Source organism: Ovis aries, chromosome 12, assembly GCF_016772045.2.
Source record: "Ovis aries strain OAR_USU_Benz2616 breed Rambouillet chromosome 12, ARS-UI_Ramb_v3.0, whole genome shotgun sequence".
NCBI classification, from domain to species: Eukaryota; Metazoa; Chordata; class Mammalia; order Artiodactyla; family Bovidae; genus Ovis; species Ovis aries.
The window spans coordinates 69,822,716-69,845,596 of record NC_056065.1 but is presented as its reverse complement, the minus strand read 5'-3'; the positions used below and the strand labels follow the sequence as shown (position 1 = coordinate 69,845,596).

The window sequence follows — 22,881 nt, the reverse complement described above, 5'->3', positions numbered from 1 at the left end:
CTTGATGTTAATGGGTATCATTGACTTGCTTTTGATTATTAGAATACTTTTTTGTTTTTCTAATGGCTTCAATATATAACCATTAATTTGGGGTTCTTAATTTTTTTTTTTTTTGGTTGTATTTGTTCACAGGTGGCAAACTCTGGTCATATATCAGTAAGTTTCTCAACAGAAGTCCTGAAGAAAGCTTTGACATCAAAGAAGTGAAAAAGTCTCCAGTTGCTAAAGTTCATCTGCAACAACCGGCTTGTAGTCCCCAGGACAGCACCAGCTTTGAATCCAGAGGAAGTGATGGTGGAGCCTCGCTCCAAGTCCTGCCTTTGAAGACTAGTCTTACTCCAAGCTCTCAGGATGATAGCAACCAAGATGATGGTGGGCAAGACAGCTCTCCAAAATGGCCAGACTCTGGCTCAAGTTCCGAAGAAGAGTGTACTACTAGTTATTTAACATTATGCAATGAGTACGGGCAAGAGAAAATTGAACCAGGGTCTTTGAGTGAGGAACCTTTCATGAAGACTGAAAGGAATGATGTTGGTACCAAAGCTGTAGAAAACTTCCCAGGACAGCTTGCCACTGACAGCGACAGCCGCAGCAGACAGCTGAAGTTCTTCCCTGGAGATGATGGCCTTGAAGCAGCTAGTTCTCCAAGAACATCAGATTCCCTCAGTAGATCTAAAAACATCCCCATGGAATTCTTTAGGATAGATAGTAAGGACAGCACTAGTGAACTCCTAGGACTTGATTTTGGAGAAAAATTGTATAGCCTAAAGTCAGAACCTTTGATACCGTTCTTCACTCTGTCAGACGGAGAAAGCACTCCCGGGAGTGTTAGTACTAGTGAAAGCAAGGTAGAGTGTATAGCTCAGGACACTGTTAGCAGGGGCTCAGATGACTCAGTCCCCGTTATTTCTTTTAAAGATGCTGCTTTTGATGATGTCAGTGGTGCTGATGAAGGAAGGCCTGATCTTCTTGTAAATCTACCTGGTGAACTGGAGCCAATGAAAGATGGCGTGGCAATGGGACCTACCAAGTTCACACAGACTAATATAGGCATAATAGAAAGTAAACTGTTGGAAACCCCTGATGTTTTATGCCTCAGGCTTAGTACTGAACAGTGCCAAGCCCAGGAAGAAAAAGGCACAGAGGAACTGAGTGATCCCTGTGGGCCTGAAGCCCACAGTATAACAGAGAAACACTATATACAGGGGGATCTTGGGATGTTATTTTTACCAGCTGTTGATCATAGTAATACGGGAGACATGTCTTTGTTACACAGTTCAGAGTCTAAGTTCCCAGGACTTCACGTGGTTGAGTCACCAGGAACTACAAACAGCACAGAGGAAAGCTTAGTCCACATTTCTGACCCACTCTCAGGTGCTAATGAATATAACGTAAATACAGACACTTTAAAAACTGAAGAAGTCTTGCTGTTTACAGATCAAACTGATGATTTGGCTAAAGAGGAACCCGCTATATTTCAGAGAGACTTGGAGCCTAAGCAAGCGAGTGGGCTAGCACAAGAAGGAGACAAGGAAATACATCAGATTTTTGAGGACCTTGATAAAAAATTAGCACTAAACTCCAGGTTTTACATCCCAGAGGGCTACATTCAAAGATGGGCAGCTGAAATGGTGGTAGCCCTTGATGCTTTACATAGAGAGGGGATTGTGTGCCGCGATTTGAACCCAAACAACATCTTATTGAATGATAGAGGTCAGGAACTTTTGCAAATGCATTTCTTTTTATTCGCTGTTGCTTCCAATTAACTGAGTAGGCGTTTTATCTTGTAATTAGTATCTTCATTTCCTGTCTAGAGCTTCATTATCAGTGCAGCAAATTCACCCCCAGTAATAGCTTCTAGTACTTAATGATGCCATTATTCTTAATGATACTGTTTTTAGCTACAAAAGGAGTAATTACAGTTCACTTCTGCAGAAAATGGAAGAGAAAAATGTTTTGATTTCTCCTGTCGTTTTGTTTTTAGGACACATTCAGCTAACGTATTTTAGCAGGTGGAGTGAGGTTGAAGATTCCTGTGACAGCGATGCCATAGAGAGAATGTACTGTGCCCCAGGTTAGAGCCATCTCCTAAATGTCTCACTTGCAAAAGTAGTTCATCAGCTCTCATTTCTTTATCAAAGTTATATTTTCACTAGCCATTGATAAAATATTGGATCTGGTTATCTCTTTAACCCTTTAACCTAAAAAAGATTATTTGGGGGATAAAATCATTATATGGTCCATAGCATATGTGTATATGTATATTTGTTAGTGTATGCTGTTAAATGGGTTTATACTTCTCTGAGAACTGGCAATGAATTTGTAGAAATGTCTTAACTTCTTAGTGTTTAAAAAGACCTTTAAGTATCCTGAATCTCTTTGAAAAGAAAATTATTTGACTGTATTGGGTCTTAGTTGCTGCGGGCAGGCTTAGTTTTTCCCATGGCCAATGGAATCTTAGTTCCCCTACCAGGGATTGAACCTCTGTCCCCTGTGTTGCAAGCCAGATTATTAACCACTGGACCAGCAGGGAAGTCCTCCTGAACCTCTTCAAATGGATCATTTTTATGATGTGAGAGGTAGATGACTAAAACGATAAAATTCCTAAGGCTATAAATGGATAAAATTTGAAATAAAAAAAAATACAATGTTGTGACTTCAGTAATGAGCCATCCTGACATTTTAGAACAGATTTTAAAGAATTCTTTCCATATTTGAGAAATTTTAGGAAGCGTATTCTTCTTGTTTTGAAATAACCAAATATCTGACCCAACCTGTTGGGTCAGATATTTACTGTATTATCTTTGTATTATCTACTGTATTATCTTTGTGATATTTACTGTATTATCTTTGTTTTCTAAAATTAGAGATTTATTAGAGACTCTCTGTGGTTGTTAGGTCCTTTGCTGATAATTACAGGTCTCTTAAGCATATGAATTGGGTTTGAGTTACTTTCTCTGCCATCAGTGCAGATGGGGCTGTGTTTGAATCCAAAGTTTGTTCACCTTTTGCCTAGTATGGGCTTGCCTCATAGCTCAGTTGGTAAAGAATCCGCCCGAAGTGCAGGAGACCCCGGTTCGATTCCTGGGTTGGGAAGATCTGCTGGAGAGGGGATAGGCTACCCACTCCAGTATTCTTGGGTTTCTTTTGTGGCTTAGCTGGTAAGAATCTGCCTGCAGTGAGGGAGACCTGGGTTCGATTCCTGAGTTGGGAAGATCCCCTGGAGAAGGCAAAGGCTCCCCACTCCAGTTTTCTGGCCTGGAGAATTCCAAGGACTGTATAGTCCATGGGGTTGCAAAGAGTCAAACACAACTGAGCGACTTTCACTTTCAGCCCCTTTGGATGGCCAAAGTTGCTTTACTCATCACCACTCTGGATTGTATTGACATGATCAGCTTGGTTGTTGATTAATACAGTATTTAACGTTTACTTGCAAACCAGCGTTTTGTTTATGCTAACATTGTTTCCCTGCATAATGGGAAATGATTATAATTAGGATTGAAAGAGCTATATGGTTTTTAGTTAGAATTTTCATTGTTAAGAATTATTTCTTTATTGGGGAATAGAAAAGTTTTTCAATATGCCAAGCAGATATCCTCAAACTATTTCCTGAAAACAATGAATTAGATTTTCTTCTTACTGTTACACTCTTTTCTTTCCTCTTTCGTCCCCCAAATTAGGATCGTTTCATTTTGTTTCTTCCCAGGGGCAATAGAGCATAGAACATGCCTACATTTTTTTGTTTCTCACAAATAGATAATATTATGCTGGCTGTTGATCTTATTAGTATGATTTAGTTAATGGGATAACAAAAAAAATTTCATAGTGAAATCACTTTATTATGGTTATCTGGTTTACTTTTTGACAGACTTTCCCCCTTTCTAATTTGATAATAAATAATATTTTAGGTACCAATGTATATAAATATGTATGTTAATATAATGAATTTCAAGGTTTTATTGTTGTTCAGTAGCTAAGCTGTGTCTGACTCTTTGTGACCCCGTGGACTGCAGTATGTCAGACCTCTCTGTCCTTCACTGTCTCCTAGAGTTTGCTCAGATTCAAGGGTTTAGGGTCAACATTAAATCTGGGAGTTGTTTTTTTTTAATGTAAAACCTGTTAAATCGTTAAGTATAAGTGTAGTATAAACCTCGCATCAAAACCAGATGTTTGTGAAGTAGTTTAATGTTTATAACTGACTCTTTATTTCCTATTTTTCTTCTCACTTTCTTGTTGAAAACTATCCGTAGGGTTGTGCTTTGGCTTTCTAGCAGATTATTTTTCTTCAAACTACAGACATGTTTAACATCCATAGCTTGTTGACCCCCTGAGAATTCTAATACATGTGGAACAAAACCATATGATGCTCATCAGCAGGTACATACTTTCGCCTCTGTGCTCAGTTGAATACAGTTTTGTGTACTGAATTTAACACAGATCAGTTTCCAAGTTGTAATTTTTAAGCCTTTTCCCAGAAAGCACAGTTCCCAAAGTTTACCAGCAGGTGGCAGTCTACCATTAATGGATTTTTTCTGTCATGGTCTAGGTTGCCCTCTAACATTTGAAAAAAGCTGTCATCTGAAGAAGGGCTTTGTTTTAATTATTTGTATAAAAGAATTGCACTTTAAAGCTTTGTGAGTTACAAAAGCGTTTTGTATTATGGCATATATTGAACAATGTGAGAAGTCTCTTCATTCCTTGGACCTATTAATTTACCAATAGGATAAAACTCAGATCAGTAATGGCCTTAATTGAAAAGTAACGCTGGTGTTCAAGTTTAGATGATTTGAAACCTAGAGGTGCAGAACTCAAGTTTGTGTACTCCTGCCCATTGCTTATAGTGAAGGGGAGTTGCATTTGTAAGGAGCAAAAATTTGTGATTTACTGTTTCTTTCAAAACTGAACAGCAGTGCTGCTGATAAAAATACAAGTAGACTTTGCTCCTCTTCTCAGAGGGGTGGAAGCAGTGATAAGAAGCTGATGTTTCAGTGGTTAAAATCACAAATCAGTGAACACACGGGGACATAGAGTACCAAGTTATCTTTTGATCTGCCCCTTGTAGTACCAAGGGTTGAAGTACGTCTCCCATGTCCCCGCTTCCCTCCTGTTTCCCAGCTCTGACCTTAGAATTATTGCCCAAGTAACTCTGAAGCATGTTAAACAGCTGATGTTTGGTTAGAAAGTAAAGTTGTCGGAAGATTGTGATGAGAACGACTCACTTCTGTGTAAACAGCGTGCAGCCTCTCCCTCACCACTCCTCTCTCCTGGGAATCCTTATCACACATTTGTCCTAAAAACATTGCCCACCTGCCCTGTACTCTGTAATATCAGCAGTGTATCTTTTTATTTTGTGGATGATGTGCCTTTATATTTTGAGAAAATTTTCCAGTAACAGATTCGACAGAAACTTGAGCAAATGCCAAACTAGCAGGGGGGCCATTATTCTGCTCTATAAATAAGTTTAAAAAAGAAAACACACACAGAGAAACCTGTGAATCAACATGTTTTGGTCTAATTGAGGGGAAAAGCAAGATAGATAAATTTTGAAATGCAAATGATCACCTTCTGTTATTTAAGTATAGTTTCTGCCAACTTTGAGATCTTAAATTTTAAAAAGTTATAGTTATTTCAACGATGTATATTCTACCAAGGATGTCCGGTGTGCACAAGTTTCTACAGTGAAACAAAAACTTAAAAAAAAAGTTGTCACATTTTTATATTAAAGAAAATAAATCCAACAACAAAAAGACAAAAACCATGGAGCTTTCTCTGTCTACATCTGTGAAAAAGCCAGCAAATAAATGGCTGCAGCTGCAGGCCCATCAAGAGGGTCTTGAGAATACGAATTCACTGATCAAACCCAGCCCTGTTTTCAAAGTAGAAGCCATTCCTTTTATATTCACTTTGTATCCTTAGATTATCTAGGATGATTCTCTAGAAAGGTTTTATTTTAAATAAACATCATTCGTGGCAAATGGGTTCCTTTCATACCGTAGAAACACAGAACAGAGTTCAGGAAAAGAAAGAGTGAAGAAATAGTCCCCAAAGTGGGAATAGATTTTATAGCATGACAATATAAATATAACACTATCTAGTTCCCATCTGAGGAGAGTTTTAGATATTTATTAAGAGATGTCTAGACAGATTCTTCTATTTTTTTAAACTTATTTATTTTAAATTGAAGGATGATTGCTTTATAATATTGTGTTGGTTTCTGCCATACATCAGTCTCCTGTTTTTTGTTAGGAGAGATTTTAGAATAATCTGGAGTATTATAGAAAAAATGGAGTTAATTGGTTATTCTTCTCCAGAGGGCTTCCTTACAGTTACTCTGATTTTATTTGTTTGTATATACACACCTACAAACACAGATTTATGTAAAAGATTTTATGTGCTTTATCATTGGAGCTATTAGCTTATCATAATATAGAATAAAATTTTTGTTACAGTATTTTAAATATAGAGGAAAAATAAAATGTCAAATATTTTTTTTTTACTAGTATTTTTTTCTTAGTGGTCTTGTCTTTTATCATAAAAAAGCAGCTAGAAAATAGTCCTTAGAATATTAAGCACATAAAAACACAAAAGACTAGATTTGAAGGTTTAATATGCAGTTAAGACAAGTGAGTAAAATTTGTTTATATGTTAGTTTTTATGCTAACATAATCACTTAAGTTTCCCATTCTAGTGTTAACAAGTTGATATGGTATCCTGTCAGTGTGTCTTTCACCTTTATTTTCCAGCCTATTATGAGCCTTTATAAATGCTTGAGATTTACATTGATATTTTTCATTGAATACTTTTCACACTTGAGAATTTATAGGTGAATGTGTGTGTAAATTGAAGAAGTCCGAAGTGCTTTTTACCGCAGCCCAATCTCCACGCTCCCAGATGTCAAATGACAGCTTTGCTTCGTCTCTTAGGCGATTTCACACTTGGAAACAGCTCACAGCTGACGGTGAAAAGTGAAACAGAAAAACCATGCTGAAAACTATCTGCAAAATTCACTTTTAAAGCATGACATTTATTTACTACCACTCTTTGCTCTTCTTGCCTGATTTTGTCAAATAATCCATGAATATATTTTGGGGGCATAGTCTCTCCTGCCTTTCTCCATAAGCATGCTTTACACACGATTAGTTGCCTTTTAAGCATGGTGTTCTGTGTGACAGTTATGTATTTGATAATTAGATCTAAGACTCAGACCATGGATGGTTTAAAAATACCATGAGGGTGTCATAGGTTTAAGATTTAGAATATTATGATGGAATTGAGAATTATCAAAACTCAAGATTCTGAAATCAGCCATTAACTCATTGCATGACATTAGGCAAATTATTTAAGACTTTTTAGGCCTTAATATTTCAGTAGTAAAATAGATTTTTGAACTTTTTCCTTAACATTTTATTTTGAAAAAATTTCAAACATACAGAAAAATGTACACCCATATTTATCTGTCACCTAGATTCTGCAGTTAACATCCTATAATATTAACATTTGCTTTATCATATATCTACCTGAAGTAGATTTATTGAATATTGAGGAGATGCCAGATGTCAGATGATCTAATAGCCTTCTTATACAAAGTTTAGTCAAAACTGGAGTCCATCTTATTAAGGCAAGAACTTTTCCCCTGAGGAATAAATACTGATTTCTTGTCTAACATCAGTAAGTTAAAAAATTATTTCACTTGGAGGACTTTCTAAGTATTCTGTTTTTACTCATATATCATTTGTACATAAATGATATGCAATATGGAAATGAGGAGTTTATGGAAAATATTTTCATTTGGAGGAAAAAAGCCAAGACAGCTCTTGAATAGTGTGAAATTTAACTGCCAGGATTTTTAACAAAGTTGTCTGAAAGAAGGATCATTTAGATCTCAGAATTTCTGGTCCTAGGTAACTTCACCATGAGTGAGGAATCTAATTTTAAGCATGTGAAGTTGATAGAGAAAGCAGATGAATATAGATGTATATTTTGAGATAATAATGTTACAACCAGGAAGTATGGCTGTATTTCTGGTCTAGTCTTCCACCCCATAGGAAAAGGAAGAAAAAGGCAAGAGGGAATCATAGAAGTAATTTTAAAAGAGTGAAATATCTGTGGTTAATATTTAAACGTTATGTTTCAAACAGAAGCTCTTTTGTTTGATTTACCCTTAAGCAAAACTTCAACAGTAGCTCTCTTGTACATAGTAAATGTTTTAATGTTTTCCTCGAATGATTAGCAAGTACTTTTAATCTTTTGCCTTTAGTTCCTAATGTTATAAAACTAAATCTATATCTTCTTTGAGAGAAGCAGTATCTTTTCAAGTTTGCCATAGAATAGTGGAAATTTTACATGAGGAAAATTCCCTCCGTCAGTGCACTACACCCCCATCGGTATACCCCTGTGTACTGATGAAGCTTGTGCCCTGAGTATATTAGGTTAGGCAAAAAAAGGTTCAATTCAGCTTAAGTCTTAACCGTGTTCAGGAGGGCAAGAGCTTTCTGATGGAAGGAAGATTAAAGGGTTACTTTATGTTTGTTGGGCTTCCTGGGTAGCTCAGTTGGTAAAGAACCTGCCTGCAATGCAGGAGACCCTGGTTTGATTCCTGGGTTGGGAATATCTGCTGGGAAATGGATAGGCTACCCACTCCAGTATTCTTGGGCTTCCCTTGTGGCTCAGCAGGTAAAGAATCTGCTTGCAATGCAGGAGAACTGGGTTCAATCCCTGGATTGGGAAGATCCCTTGGAGAAAGGAACGCCTACATACTCCCGTACTCTCGCCTGGAGAATTCCATGGACTGTATAGTCCATGGGGTCACAAAGAGTCAGAAACGACTGAGCGACTTTCACTTTCACTTATGTATGTTTGAGGGTCTGGAACCTTGGGATCAATCCCTAGGCAGGGTATATCCTGAAGCCTTCATGAATCCCTTAATCATGGGCCAGTCTCCTTCACCTCTGCGTTAAGGTCACTCTGTTGAAATAGACCCATTTTGAAACCATACTTCTTATCAGATCAGAATGTGATTTGGATCTAGTGGTAAAAATGAGACAGAGTAATAGAGTGTTTAGTTCTTGTTATTTGGCACTTGAGTAAATAATTTATTAGTCTCTCTTAAGAGAAGAAATTCTTTGGCTATTAGAACTAGAACATTGATAAGGGTAAATGAATTGATACTGTATTTCACCTCTTCTGTGTAAAAACAAAGTTGCTGTCCATTTCCTAGTACTACCTGATATTGGGAAATAAGGGGTTTACTTCAAGCTTCAGATTATTAAAAGAAAGTTAATTTTCATCTCTTATTTCCTCCTAATCTTTCTCTTTATGATCTTAGACAAATTTCTTTTTTAGAAGAGGAACATGAGATTAGATTCTTAAATAGTTTTAAGTAATAGCTGCATTGTAATGCTTCTTAATTTTAAGACCAGATGTGTTTCTGGCAATTGTTCAGTTAATTGACCTTACCACCATATTATTCTGAAGAAGACAGGGAGCTGTCTTTTACTCCTGATACTTAACACGAAGATGTAAGCTGAGTTCAGCATTACATACCAGAACTCTTGCCAAGCTGCTTTGACCAAATCCTCAATTTTTACACCATGTAAAGTCTTGTCAGTTTGAATCGCCAGGAAGTAACCAGGTCTGATGCCTTCTAAACAGTTATTCATAAATACTTCCTTCCAATACATGTTTAAAAATCCTAAGGTTTTAAAAAATTGATGATAAAGCAAATAGAATTCCTGAAACTCCCTTCGTAGCAGTGCATGTAGCTCTGCCTGACACAGCAACAGGGCAGCAGGGAGAGGGAGAACCGTGCCTGTCACAGTCACAGTTTCCAGTTAGCCTTTTTCTCATCAATCAACTGTAATGGCTTTGGTTGGGTAACATTGTGACACCCGATGGCTATTCAGAGTGGAGTTGTTGTGATATGATCAATGGAAAGTGGAGCATGCTATTGGTTTTTTTCCTACCAGAAATGCAGGGTGAGAGTTAAGTAAGCAGGACTGTACAGAGCTCAGAATTACAGTCAGTCAACCAGAAGTCATCTGGTAGTTACCTGTTTCTTATTTTGTCTCACAAGAAAATGATACAGTAACGGTACCTATAAACTTCCTTGAACCAGTAATTTTTGGCTCTGGAATGCTGCATCTAGTTAAATCGAGGAGTCCTGACCCAACATGGTTGCCAGGTCGCCACGACAACAAGGAATTAAAATATGGATAGTGAGAGATTCAGAAGTCTGTCAACCCTCCCCTGAATTGTCTTAGTGTGGTCTGTTACTTATGTTCAAATCTCCGCAATACAACCCAGGGCCCAGGGTTTCATATCATGACATTACCTGGAAACCACCCGAATTAGTCTGGTGGTGGCAGGAAGCAAGGCTAGAGACTGGGATGAGCCAAGAGAGGGCAGGAGCCCCGCCTCCCTCCCGTCACCTGGGGTATGAGGAGAAGCATAGAGCCCGGGCGCTGCAAACTCTCCCCTATGGAAAGTGCCAGCCCGTCATCGGTCTTGTCTGGTGACACTCTAATGACTCCGAGTGACGCAACAGCAGCAACTTGTAAGCGGTTCATATGCTCTACTTGACAATAAGGTATTTGAATAATCAGTTGAATATAATGTTGAAGGACTTTATGGCATATGGAGCCAGATAACTGGGCAGCTTACATTTTCTGAAATACAGATAAAACTTTATTAAATAACAAAGGAGCAAAATGCCCATTTGAAAGGATGGGCTAGGAAATGCAGATTCCAGGCTCTAGTTAGGGATTATCTCCAGCTGACCCGGTAGCAGCACATTGCATGTAATTGTGTCTGGATTCCTTCCATTGAACGCGGGCAGAGGAAAGCTCAGTTTACTTCCCAGCTCTCCCTCCTTCCTACTCCCAGAGCTTTGCAGTCCCTTTTCCTTACCACATGCTGTCCATGCCAGGACAGACTATAGTCACACTCTGCAGAGGGGAGCCCTGAAGGGTGTCCATTTGACCACACCTCTTCAAGCCACCATCATCTCTTCCCTGGACTATTGCCATCCTCACGCTTAGCTCACTGACCTCCATTTCTACCTTGTTCTAATCTGGGTTTCATCTAGCAGCCAGAGTGATGCTTTTGATAACGTTTAAAACTTTCTGGCCTACTGCATGAAAGATGCAGAAAGACTTGCTGTAGATCTCTGTGCTCAATGAGACTTAAAGAAAATGCATGCAGGGCAGCCTTTGCCGGTGTTTTAATGCATCATGCTACAAAACATGAGGTGGAGATAGTGGTTCAACACACATCTGTTAATGTGCTGCCCACGTGCCAGGTGCTGTGCCTGGGAGCTAGAAACAAGACAGATTTGGTTTGATATTGACAGTTACTTCTGAAGATTTGTGTGAAGAGACAGCCCAAACAGTAGACATACACAGTTGGTTAACTAGGACACTAATGGACTTTATAGGTGAATAGTTATGTTTACAGAATTGTAATTTACCAAGCTAACAAAGGATATGCTTAGCTGTCCCTCTTCTCACAGTTTAGTTCCATGTATTGTTGGATATATAAAGAGAAAAGAAATGTTTTCTTCCGTGTTTCTCTTAGCTCTTTAGTCATTATCTATAGTGGAAGACTAATGCTCAGCCCCTGCATAGAAAATCTTTATACACAGCAAGAGCTGGTGAGAGAAATTGCCTAGAATTTTGTAATTCTAGTTCCTTTCAATTAGCAACAGATGCTGCAGGGAAAGACTGTCTGTGTAGAAACACAGGACTAATGTTTCCATGCTCTAGCTGACATGGAATGCTCATTGCAGAAGAAAGATATTCTTTTCCTTGGTTCACATATATCACTAATGATAGATCACATTAAAATAAAAATTTCTAAGGCCATTAATGAAGTCTGACTCTTTTGGAAGAAAGTTAACAAACTGTTTGTTTTAAATTTTACTCAACACTTACAGAATTTATGGAAAACTTAACACCATAGCTTTTTTTTTTGATACTGTTAAAGTGTATGTGGTGCTTAATTTTAAGGTTCGTAAGAACGTGGCTTAATTTTTATATTGTCCTATTCACCAAAGATCTCTGTTTTATTCCAAAAGCTTATATATTTTTCTTACTTTTTTTTTTCCCCAAAAGAGAGACTTGGAATCCTTGAGTCATATAATTAACTTCAAAATTTAAAGAATTGTTTTGGGAAGAAAATCCTGTGACATTAGAGAACTGCATTTACCCTCCCCCCCACCTCCCCTCAAAGTATACTTACTATTGATTATCATTTTAATGTATTCTGTAGGTATATACTTTTAAAATTGTTCCATCATTTTGATATTTGGATCAAGTGCTCCATCATTTTTGTGACTAATTCTTTTAGCATCTAAATATTGGTTTAATTTGCAACAATAGTTGCTTTTTAATTGAGTTTTATATGACCTCTTAGTAACAGTTTCACAATTACTGTAACTTCGAGAGTGAAGAGAAATGAAGCGTCTAAGATTCTATTTATTAAAAAGAAGTGTAGTTAAGGGAAAGAGTTTGGGAGAGATATTTAAATACTCTAAATTTAAATAGAATTTCTCTGTATGTGAACATACTGTATTTCCTATCATATCCTGAATGGAAGAGAGCAGCAACAGAATATACTGCCAGAGGGAGGTCAAGGAATTGTCTCTTAGTATTTTTGGAATGTGGGTGAGTAGCTATTTGTTGTTATCAGTAGAGGTAAGGAGAAGGATGCGATGACATGTGTGGGTCTCCCTTAGTGGAAAAACCAGGGAACAGAATCAAGTGACATCACCAGTCTGAAAATGTGCCTTAACAAATGCATCAAAGCCTAAATGTGGAATATCAGATTCCCTTCTTTATCAAGCACCATAGCAGTAATGTCTCTTAAAGAAAAGTAAATTCTAACTCTGGGAATTCAGTTTAAATGCAAGGTAGTTCCTTCTTCATAAAGCTTTATAGGAAGGTTGGTGTTCATTTTTAAAGCTTGGGTTTGAGACACATTTTCTAGCTTTTAAAATTTTCTGTACAATTTCTCGCTTAGTATTATCTACAGTTACTTTTGAGTCATGTCTTTGACAGATCCACGTGGCTTCAATTGTATAGCCCTAAAAGGCAGGGCCTCGGTCAGTAGACAGTACGTGTTGTGATTTCAGTAATGTTGGGATCACCTGGCCTCTCCAGTGCCTCAGACTTCACATAGTCGTCTAAGAGTGTGTTCTTTGCGTCTTTCCCTTCTCTTCTCATACACATAGAGATATTTTTTTTGTCTCCTGAGTCCAGGGTTTCTGCTTTCTTTACTTTTCTGGAGTGAGGCTGCTTACAACACAGTTTTGGGGGCAGGTTAACATTATTATTTTTGATTGTAAGAAGGAGACAATAAACTGACTATCATGAGGACTATAAAACTCTTATTCTATGTTTTAGCAAGCCTTTTGACAATATGGGTTACTAAAGCAGCATTATTTTTCTGAAAAATATCCTAGCTTGTTGAAGTGTTCTGTGAGTTAAACATGAGTGAAACAGAGGTAAACAATTTTTATGTTGTGATATCTTTATTGTTTTATTTAAACTTGTTATTTCACTTGTGAATTTTGGGTTGAATCATTAGTGTGAATCAGTTAGATTTTATATTGTTAGGATATGAGTATTGATAGGGCTAAAATGGGAGTTCTAGAATTTTACTGAAGAGTTCTTAGATATTTGCTGTCCTCCAAAAAATTTGGATGAGTTGAAATGTAATCTGGAACTGAGTTTGTGTTTCCATTACGTTAAACGATAATAGCGGTTCGATTTAGTGACACTGATTCATTTTGCTCACCATCAGGTCTCAGGGGAAGGGAAGAGTCACTGTGGAGAGAAAGGAGAAGAAAGACTGTGGAATGCTGGCTCTTTTTAGCATAATCCCACTCTTCTGGCGTCTTAGGTTAATGGAGAGAGAAGTTATGAGAAAGGCTCATGAGTGCTTTTGAAAACACTTTCAGGATCATAAAATTACAGGTAGAAAGAATGTTAGAAGTCTGGCTGTCCTCATTTTCAGAGAAGCTGAAATACCCAGCTGGGCTCAAACAGTAGCAGAGCTAGAGCCCCATCGGTACATTTCTTTGACTGGAAGACAAAAATCCAGCATCCTTTGATATCACTGTTTGAGTTTTCATGGGAATAACCTGAGAATTTGTTTGTTTCTATAGGAAATAGTTTACTTCCTCCACCGCCGCTCCCCCGCCCCCGCACCCCATCACTTTGCTTAATGCCTGTAGCCCTGCCATACTTATGGAGACTAGGGAGACTGCTCAACCACCCTGGAAACTGCAAATACAGGCTATAGTGTCGGGGGAGGGGTCCGCGTGGGAACTCAACACAGTGGGTTTTATAGGGAAGATATTTTGAAAATTGACAAAGCAGTGGTAGAATTTATCCTTTAAATTTTTTGTTTTCTGCTTTTTTTCCCCCCAGAGATTTAAAAAATTCAAGGTGGGAGTTTAAAGGAATTTCTCAGCGTTACTACATTATACTTTAAAAGAGTGTAAGAGTATAAGAACTTTTAAAAGCAGCCTCACAGATTTGTTTGATATTTCTTTATATTCTCTGTGTTTGACTTTAGATATACATACCTATTCACCTTGTGTTTGTAGTAGCTATCATGTAGCTTTATATATGAATTGGCACTCTTGTTTAATGCTTGAAATTTTGTATAGACTTTACAAATAAGCAGTCTTAGAATATTAGTTTTGATAATTGCACAACCTCAGTCTTCTTTTTGGCAATGAGATTTCAGAGTGTACCTTCAAAATTTTAATCTAAGAATTATCGATCTATAAAGAATGTTAAAAAGACAACCAAAATATTTTATTCTGATTATTAAAAGAAAGTGAGATTCTACTTTAAAACCCTAAAGGAGAAATTTTATAACTCTCTGCTTCCAGTTGTTCTAACATTTACATTTTCTTAGCCATTGGGAGGTCCTTTGTATCTTATCTAAATACAAAACTCTTTGTTGTAGTTCAGAGTTATCCATTAAAATCAAGGACAGTTGGTTACGATGTCAATTTCACATTAATTAATGAATCCCTGCTTAATATAAACTCATTTTGAAGTCGTTCAAGCTGCATTGTTAAGGGGATGGATTTAAGATTGTTTAGTGTCTTTTTCCAGGTTTCCATGAGAAAAAAAATTAACTTTTCAAAGTTGCTGTCTTAGTCCAGTCAGATTAAAGATGATATTCAGCCTAGCTGCCTCCAGATTTTCAGGTACACTTTTTCTTAGATTGGGGCTTCAGTAGTTACTTTAGGCTCAAGTGCTTTATTTTTTTATTTTTATTTTTATTTTTATTTATTTATTTTTATTTTTAAATTTTAAAATCTTTAATTCTTACATGCATTCCCAAACATGAACCCCCTCCACCTCCCTCCCCATAACATCTTTCTGGGTCATCCCCATGCACCAGCCCCAAGCATGCTGCATCCTGCGTCAGACATAGACTGGCGATTCAATTCACATGACAGTATACATGTTAGAATGTCATTCTCCCATATCATCCCACCCTCTCCCTCTCCCTCTGAGTCCAAAAGTCCGTTATACACATCTGTGTCTCTTTCCCTGTCTTGCATACAGGGTCGTCATTGCCATCTTCCTAAATTCCATATATATGTGTTAGTATACTGTATTGGTGTTTTTCTTTCTGGCTTACTTCACTCTGTATAATCGGCTCCAGTTTCATCCATCTCATCAGAACTGATTCAAATGAATTCTTTTTAACTGCTGAGTAATACTCCATTGTGTATATGTACCAAAGCTTTCTTATCCATTCATCTGCTGATGGACATCTAGGTTGTTTCCATGTCCTGGCTATTATAAACAGTGCTGCGATGAACATTGGGGTACATGTGTCTCTTTCAATTCTGGTTTCCTCGGTGTGTATGCCCAGAAGTGGGATTGCTGGGTCATAAGGTAGTTCTATTTGCAGTTTTTAAGGAATCTCACACTGTTCTCCATAGTGGCTGTACTAGTTTGCATTCCCACCAACAGTGTAGGAGGGTTCCTTTTCTCCACACCCTCTCCAGCATTTATTGCTTGCAGATTTTTGGATCGCAGCCATTCTGACTGGTGTGAAGTGGTACCTCATTGTGGTTTTGATTTGCATTTCTCTAATAATGAGTGATGTTGAGCATCTTTTCATGTGTTTGTTAGCCATCCGTATGTCTTCTTTGGAGAAATGTCGATTTAGTTCTTTGGCCCATTTTTTGATTGGGTCGTTTATTTTTCTGGAGTTGAGCTGCAGAAGTTGCTTGTATATTTTTGAGATTAGTTGTTTGTCAGTTGCTTCATTTGCTATTATTTTCTCCCATTCAGAAGGCTGTCTTTTCACCTTGCTTATATTTTCCTTTGTTGTGCAGAAGCTTTTAATTTTAATTAGATCCCATTTGTTTATTTTTGCTTTTATTTCCAGAATTCTGGGAGGTGGATCATAGAGGATCCTGCTGTGATTTATGTCTGAGAGTGTTTTGCCTATGTTCTCCTCTAGGAGTTTTATAGTTTCTGATCTTACATTTAGATCTTTAATCCATTTTGAGTTTATTTTTGTGTGCGGTGTTAGATTCTGCTTAACCAATGGTGGCCAAGGGGTTGAGGGGAGGAAAGTGAGAATTAGGGGAGGGGAAAAGAAGCAGGCTGTTTGTGGAGGAAGGAAGAGGGGAAAAGAAACGGGGAGCAGATGAAGCCGACTAAGGTTGATGGTGCCAGAGTGTCGCCAGCGGTCGCACGAGGTGCCGTGTAGCGCATCCTGGACCGTACAGTGAGCCCGCTCAAAGTGGGAAGTGCGTTGGCTGTAGGGCCTGTCTGGGTCTCTTGCTACTGTCTGTGTTGTCTCACATTCAGCCTGAGGCTCGTTTCGAAGCGCTATGTTGGTTGTTACCTACCTGTTAAGGACTCGGGCAGAAAATTGTGAGAGATTTCAAAGCAGCATAAAACACCAATGAACCTTGTTCTTAGACGCCTTAGTTGAGCGAGGTTGCGGAAAACCAATAGAGGCAGAGCACCGTGTCTGTCTCCGCAAGTGCCTCTCAAACTTTTCTGTCCAAGTAGTTCTGACTGTAGAGGTGGTGAAATGGGGACCCCTGAGACTAGTCATGTGATCCTGACATTGCTTTGAAGTCTTTTTATCTTGCAAATCCATGCAAGGTTTACATTCTGTTCCATGATGGGTCTGTGTTTCTTTTAATAATAAAACAATATCCTGCCCCCTCCCACACATAAAAATCTTTGATGCTCGGGAAGATGCACCGTGCTTATGGTGGCATCAAGGAGCCCTCCCCCCCGGCCCACCCCCACACGTGGTAACATTTCACCCCCAGTCGCCTTTCTAGCAGTGATCTGGGAAGCAGGCAAACACATAGTGCTTGGTTGTCTAGGCTGCACTGGTGATGGCAGTTTGGACCTTAGCTGAATTTGAAAGGTCCCTTTATAAATTGTATTAGCCATTGATTACCTTGTGAAGACTCACCCCAGTGACCCTTTGCTCAGTTGTGACAGGAAACCTTTGGGAGCGAGGCTTGGGGTGTGATTCTAGTATAGAGCTCCTCAGGCCATGTTGTTAGACCCTACAACACATGTTTGATTTTCACAACTTAATCTGAGCTGACAGGATCAGGTGTTCCCACTTTGCCTGAACACACAAATATAGTATTCTTTTCTCCTCCAAAGTCTTTCTACGCAAGTAAGTTCTCCATAAGGATGCTTGGAAATTTTAAATAATTTGTGTAAAATGTTAAACACAGTTCCTTACATATAGTAAGCAGTCAGCAGATGTTAGCTACTGTTTTATTGTTGCAGCTATCATTATCGCAATACATGCCCACTAGCAACATTCATACACAGAAAGTTAGACTTGGAGGTGCCACATTCAAAACAGATGGCTGGTCATTAACTTGGGGTCTTGAGTTGTGAACATATAACACCTTTATAAAAGTAAGGAGTATATAGTACTTGCTATAGGATTAAAGAAAATGACATAACGTATTCTTGAGCAAGATATTTAAAAAGAAAGCCATTAACCCTGCTAGGAGGGAAGCTGACTTTAGCTTCACATTATTTAGCAACGCAGTAAGTACATAGAGTTGTGCAGAGCAATAGTGCCTAGCAGGGGACCTAGTTAGTACTGCTTATAAGTGTTGGTTTGAATGAATCAAATACATTGAGACCTCATTATGGAGACCTGAATGTATACATGCCTGGTTAAGCAAGACATTTGAATGTTACTGAATGTTTAGCGAGAAGCCATTTCAGAATTTTGAATAGGTAAGTGATATAATGCATTGCCTGCCTTAGGCTAGAGGGGAATGTGCAAAAGGTTATATATGATGACAGGGCTGTGGTAAATTTCTTCTGCTTTCCAAACGTTTCTAAGAACACACATCCTTTCCAGAGTTTCTAGAGCACTCTTCTGAAGGTGATGGTGGCTCTCTGTGTGGATGTTGGGAATGGGGTTGGGGGTCGTGTATTTGAATCTGGGAGGGCTAGTGTAAGTACTTTGAATGAGAGCCCCCAAGGAATGGTCCCTCAAAAAAATCTCCTTCAGGAAGTCTGTTAGTGTCAGAATTGTAGATTATACAGCTGAATTTAACCTAGAGGCCCTCAGATCTAATGCCTATGTTAGGATGAGATCAAGTGAATTTCTCAAGGTTCTTAGTCCAGGACTCTTGGTTCCTAGTCTTCTACTGTCTCAAATATGTTCTACAACACGTTAAAGTAGAGGATCGCTTCTCAGGCTTTTGGCTAAGTTCAAGAGCAAACTGTAGGCAGACAGATTCTTACGGAGGACTGACCTATAATAGCTTCATCTGTCCTGCTCCAACAAGCCTGAATGAAGTTTTCATGTCATTTCACTATGTGTTTAAAATTATACCACTTAGATATTCGTGTAGGTTAGTAAGTATAGAATGAAAATAAAGATCTCACTATCCCAGAGGCAAAAACTAGAACATTTTGTTGTATTTTCTCACCAGTCTCTTAGGAAAAAAATACATATTTTAAAAATTCAGATTCTATTGTTTTATAGCTTGGTTTTTAAAATTTAATATATCCAGACATTTACTTACGTACTTCAACCTTGTGTGAATACATCATTTAAAATGCTTATGTGGTAATGTTTCATTGATGTGCCAATATATGAGTAACTGACCCTTTGCTGTCAGATAGTAAGGTAGTTCTCAGTTTTTCAAACAAATTGGCTATTTTGTGAATGCAAATGGCTCTCAGGGGATTAGGAGACTTTTGGTCATTCACAGAATAATTTGAGTTAGTTACATATCTATGTTTTCTTCTTACCACCTAGCTGAGAGCAGCTGAGTTAGAGAATAGAGGTTGTCATTTGGTGGATAGCACAACTCGGGGGAAAAACTGAGTGGGCGCTAGTATGGAGGGTGTAGTTGAACATAGGCCTTTGGCAACCCAGAATGGGGCAGGGATAAGGAAGAAGGTTGCTGCAGTGGAATAATTTCAGTATTCTGTATAGAAATGGCTCTTTTTCTGATGCCTGTGACCTTTACTTTAAAACTCAAAACTCAAGCTGTATTCCAAGTCTTCTTGATTTTCCGACATAGTTGATAGTAGATTCGCTAAAGTATCCATTAAAAGACTGGGCACCTGAGCACCTCTTCCACTTATTATTATTGTCCAGGTTCTAACCTAACTACTTACAAAGCCTTTTCAACACGATTATTGTGAGTTGTGGGCTACCTGCAGACAGATATCAAGCATGTTTTGTCAGTCTAATGGAAATGAAAGGGCAGATACGTTCAGGCTTAGTGACTAGTTGGATCTTATTAGGAAAGGACAAGAAGACATCAAAACATGAGTTAGCTAAAAACCTCAAAAATGGTGAAATGAGGAGTTATTGCTGATTTGTGGAGAAACCTGAAAGATTACACTTGAAAACGATTACATTTCAGGAACTTGTGCTGGTGAGAGATAGGGATAACACAGATAAAATTGTAATTTGGAGATATTCTAAAAGCCCTTATCTTAGCCAGTACTTTCAGTTGTGGCTTAAAACACCATATCTGTCTGTACTTCTGAATAACAAATTTGCATTTCACATGCTCCTTCTTTAGTTGAAAACAATGGATTATATAGGAGAGGGGTGATACTATAAACTGGGTCTTAGTTCTGCTGCTGATTTACTGTATGACATTGGACAAGACATTTCACCTTTCTGGTTTCTGGTCTGTAACTCAAAGGATAATTAATACTGGTTTAGATAATTTTCGAAGTTCCTTCTGAAACCTAGAGTCTTTATTCCTAAAACAAAAAATGACCTCTGAGATAGAGTTGACTGTATATTCTCAAATTTGAAAAATTAAGCAAAATGCTGATCTAGTAGATTCATGTAGCTTTTAAGTATAGCATCTTGAAGGTGTCCCTCTATCAGCTAAAGAACAAATGTCTCAGTTTAATATATGACTGCATAGGAAAAAAAAATGCAACCACAGTAGGTGACCAAAGGGATAAGTAACTTTCAGGAATTTTGAAAGCCCAGTAGTATTTAGTATGTGCTCTCTCAGCATTAAAAAGGTCACCTTGCTAATACATGTTAATTTTGAGAGTTTAATTGACCTTTGGAATTTTAATATCAACCTTTTTTGGTGTGTTTAGAGGTTGGAGCAATCACGGAAGAAACTGAAGCCTGTGATTGGTGGAGTTTGGGTGCTGTCCTCTTTGAACTTCTCACTGGCAAGGTAAGCAGTGACCTGGAGGTTTAATAAGTTTATCCAGATGCTACCTTGATTTCAAATTGAGAATATTTAGCCTTTGCCTTTAGTTTTTAGATTGGGGACTAAGTAAGAAAACCTTGATATCAAAAGGGATGGGACACCAGAAAAATGCAAATTTATCAAGATTCCAGGTTTTTTAAAAAGTAGAATTGTATTACATTGAATAAATTGATAGTAAAATTCTGTTATGTCACAGTGTTAGCACATAGCGAGATACAAGACTAGACATTCTTTCTCTTCTTTTTCTGTGATTCAATTTTAACAGTTAAACCTGTAAGGGTTGTGTAATAATTTGTTAGAATTCTCTGTTTTAAACACCTGTCTGAAATCAGGAGGGAATTAGCACTTTAGAAAATTGATGTAGATATTAAAGGTAGCATGATTTTTTTTCTCAACACTAAATTTTTCCTCTCTGTTCTGGCTTAAATACAGAATTCATACTCTTTCTGATCAATAACTTTTAAGTAAGATATTTGACGTTAATAGATTCTAATAGAGCATTGGGCAAATTGCCTCCTGGGAGTAAAATAGAAGAAATGAACAGTCATACCTTTGTAAGCAGTCATCTACCTTAAATATGTAGTTAATACTGAGCTCTTAACATTGTTGTGAAATAGACAAATCACCTATAGATAATACATTTGAGGCATAACGTGCTATACATATAAAAAACATTATTATTATCAAATTCTTGACTTTGGACGTTTTTAAGAACATTAAAAAATTTCTGAGGTACAGAATCCTGTTTTAGGTTTTGGCTGTAATGGAATCTTTCTATTATGGACTGTTTTCTTTATATCTAAGGGAAAGGGGCAAGTGGCATAAGCTTATGATGTGATTTTGATGACTGCCTTTTTTCCAGTTATAAGTGCTTTAGGCTCATAGCCTTTGTCCTAGACTGCTTAGAGGGCACTGCGGCGAAGGTGGTTGTTGAGCTGTCTGTCTTTGCTGTCTGTAAACCCTGTGATGGAACAGAAGATGATGTTACTTCGGATAAGAAGTGTATGTGATTGATTGTTTCAGACTCTGGTTGAGTGCCATCCAGCAGGAATAAATACTCACACCACTTTGAACATGCCAGAATGTGTCTCTGAAGAGGCTCGCTCACTCATTCAACAGGTAATTTAATTGACCTATTGGCCAAGTATATCAACCATGCAAACTGGCAGAACCCACACCTCTAAAACCTTAAAGAAATTAGTTTTGGGCAAGAAGGACCCATTAGTAATTGCACATTCAGAACTAGTACTGTGTATCTTTAGGCTTCTGTTATTATCTAAGTATTGGTGATGTCAAAGAGAACAGTTAAAAGTTGTATTACTTTTTTTTTATTTCTGAAATCCAGGCTAATGTTTAGTCAATTCCATATATCTGTGTAGGCGTGAGATTTAAGTATTGCTTTTAAGCCTGTCTGTAGCTGCTTTATATTTCGTAACCATATACGAATGGCTCCTTTTTTCCTTTTTTTTTTTTTTTTTTCAGTTATTGAAGCGTTTATTCCTTAGAGCTAGTCTCGGCATTTCATAAATGGCTATTTTAAATCTTTAATTCATATTGATAAGCTTAAGAATTGGCTGGTTGGGAGAGAAGTGGTAGAAAATCCTGCCAAGTTAAATCACTTTAGAGCCGTTCATGGAACTGGAATATTGCTGTCAGTTAGTGTATCTGTGGTGGCTTTGGAGAAAGAGACCATTGATAATTAAAGTTTGGTGTCCCAGAGGGAGGCTTACTCTAGCGAGCTCCTTAAATTGATTCCCTCCTTTAAAAATGCTTGTCTAGCTTTATGGCAGACTCACCACAGATCAGCAAGAGTTGTCAGAACTGTGATCCCTTTCACTTTTGGGAAAATATCAATGAAAAACTTATTTGAAAAAGATGAAGAACCAAAGTTTTTGTTTAATGAAACATAAATTTTTTTTTAAATAAAGGAAAACAAAATTTGTAAAAAAGAAAAAAAGTGAGAGGGAAAAAAAAGGAGAAGGGATAATATATTAAGAAAAGATTACCTAGTATTTTCTTAGGCAGTGATTTTGGTTCCATTCAGCAAATATATATATAAAGGCATGGTGTCATAAGCTGCAAACCTGAGACTCACAAATAGCTATATCACAGATGGATTTGATAAAGGCTATCAGAGAGGT

The 22,881-nt window shown here is 37.7% G+C and overlaps 1 protein-coding gene across 13 annotated transcripts in view; it reads left to right on the top strand.

Annotated features, from left to right (window-relative positions):
• RPS6KC1 (ribosomal protein S6 kinase C1) overlaps nucleotides 1-22,881 on the top strand; it is a 213,043-nt gene that overhangs the window by 174,590 nt on the left and 15,572 nt on the right. For 12 of the 13 annotated variants that reach the window (XM_042229216.1, XM_027956290.2, XM_042229215.1 and 9 more), the window contains 4 exons: nucleotides 133-1,713; nucleotides 1,985-2,074; nucleotides 20,622-20,704; nucleotides 21,764-21,859. In XM_042229216.1, coding sequence (XP_042085150.1) covers nucleotides 133-1,713; nucleotides 1,985-2,074; nucleotides 20,622-20,704; nucleotides 21,764-21,859 — 1,850 coding nt within the window. The remainder of the gene's footprint in view (nucleotides 1-132; nucleotides 1,714-1,984; nucleotides 2,075-20,621; nucleotides 20,705-21,763; nucleotides 21,860-22,881) is intronic. The other variant, XM_042229219.1, reaches the window with a different exon arrangement.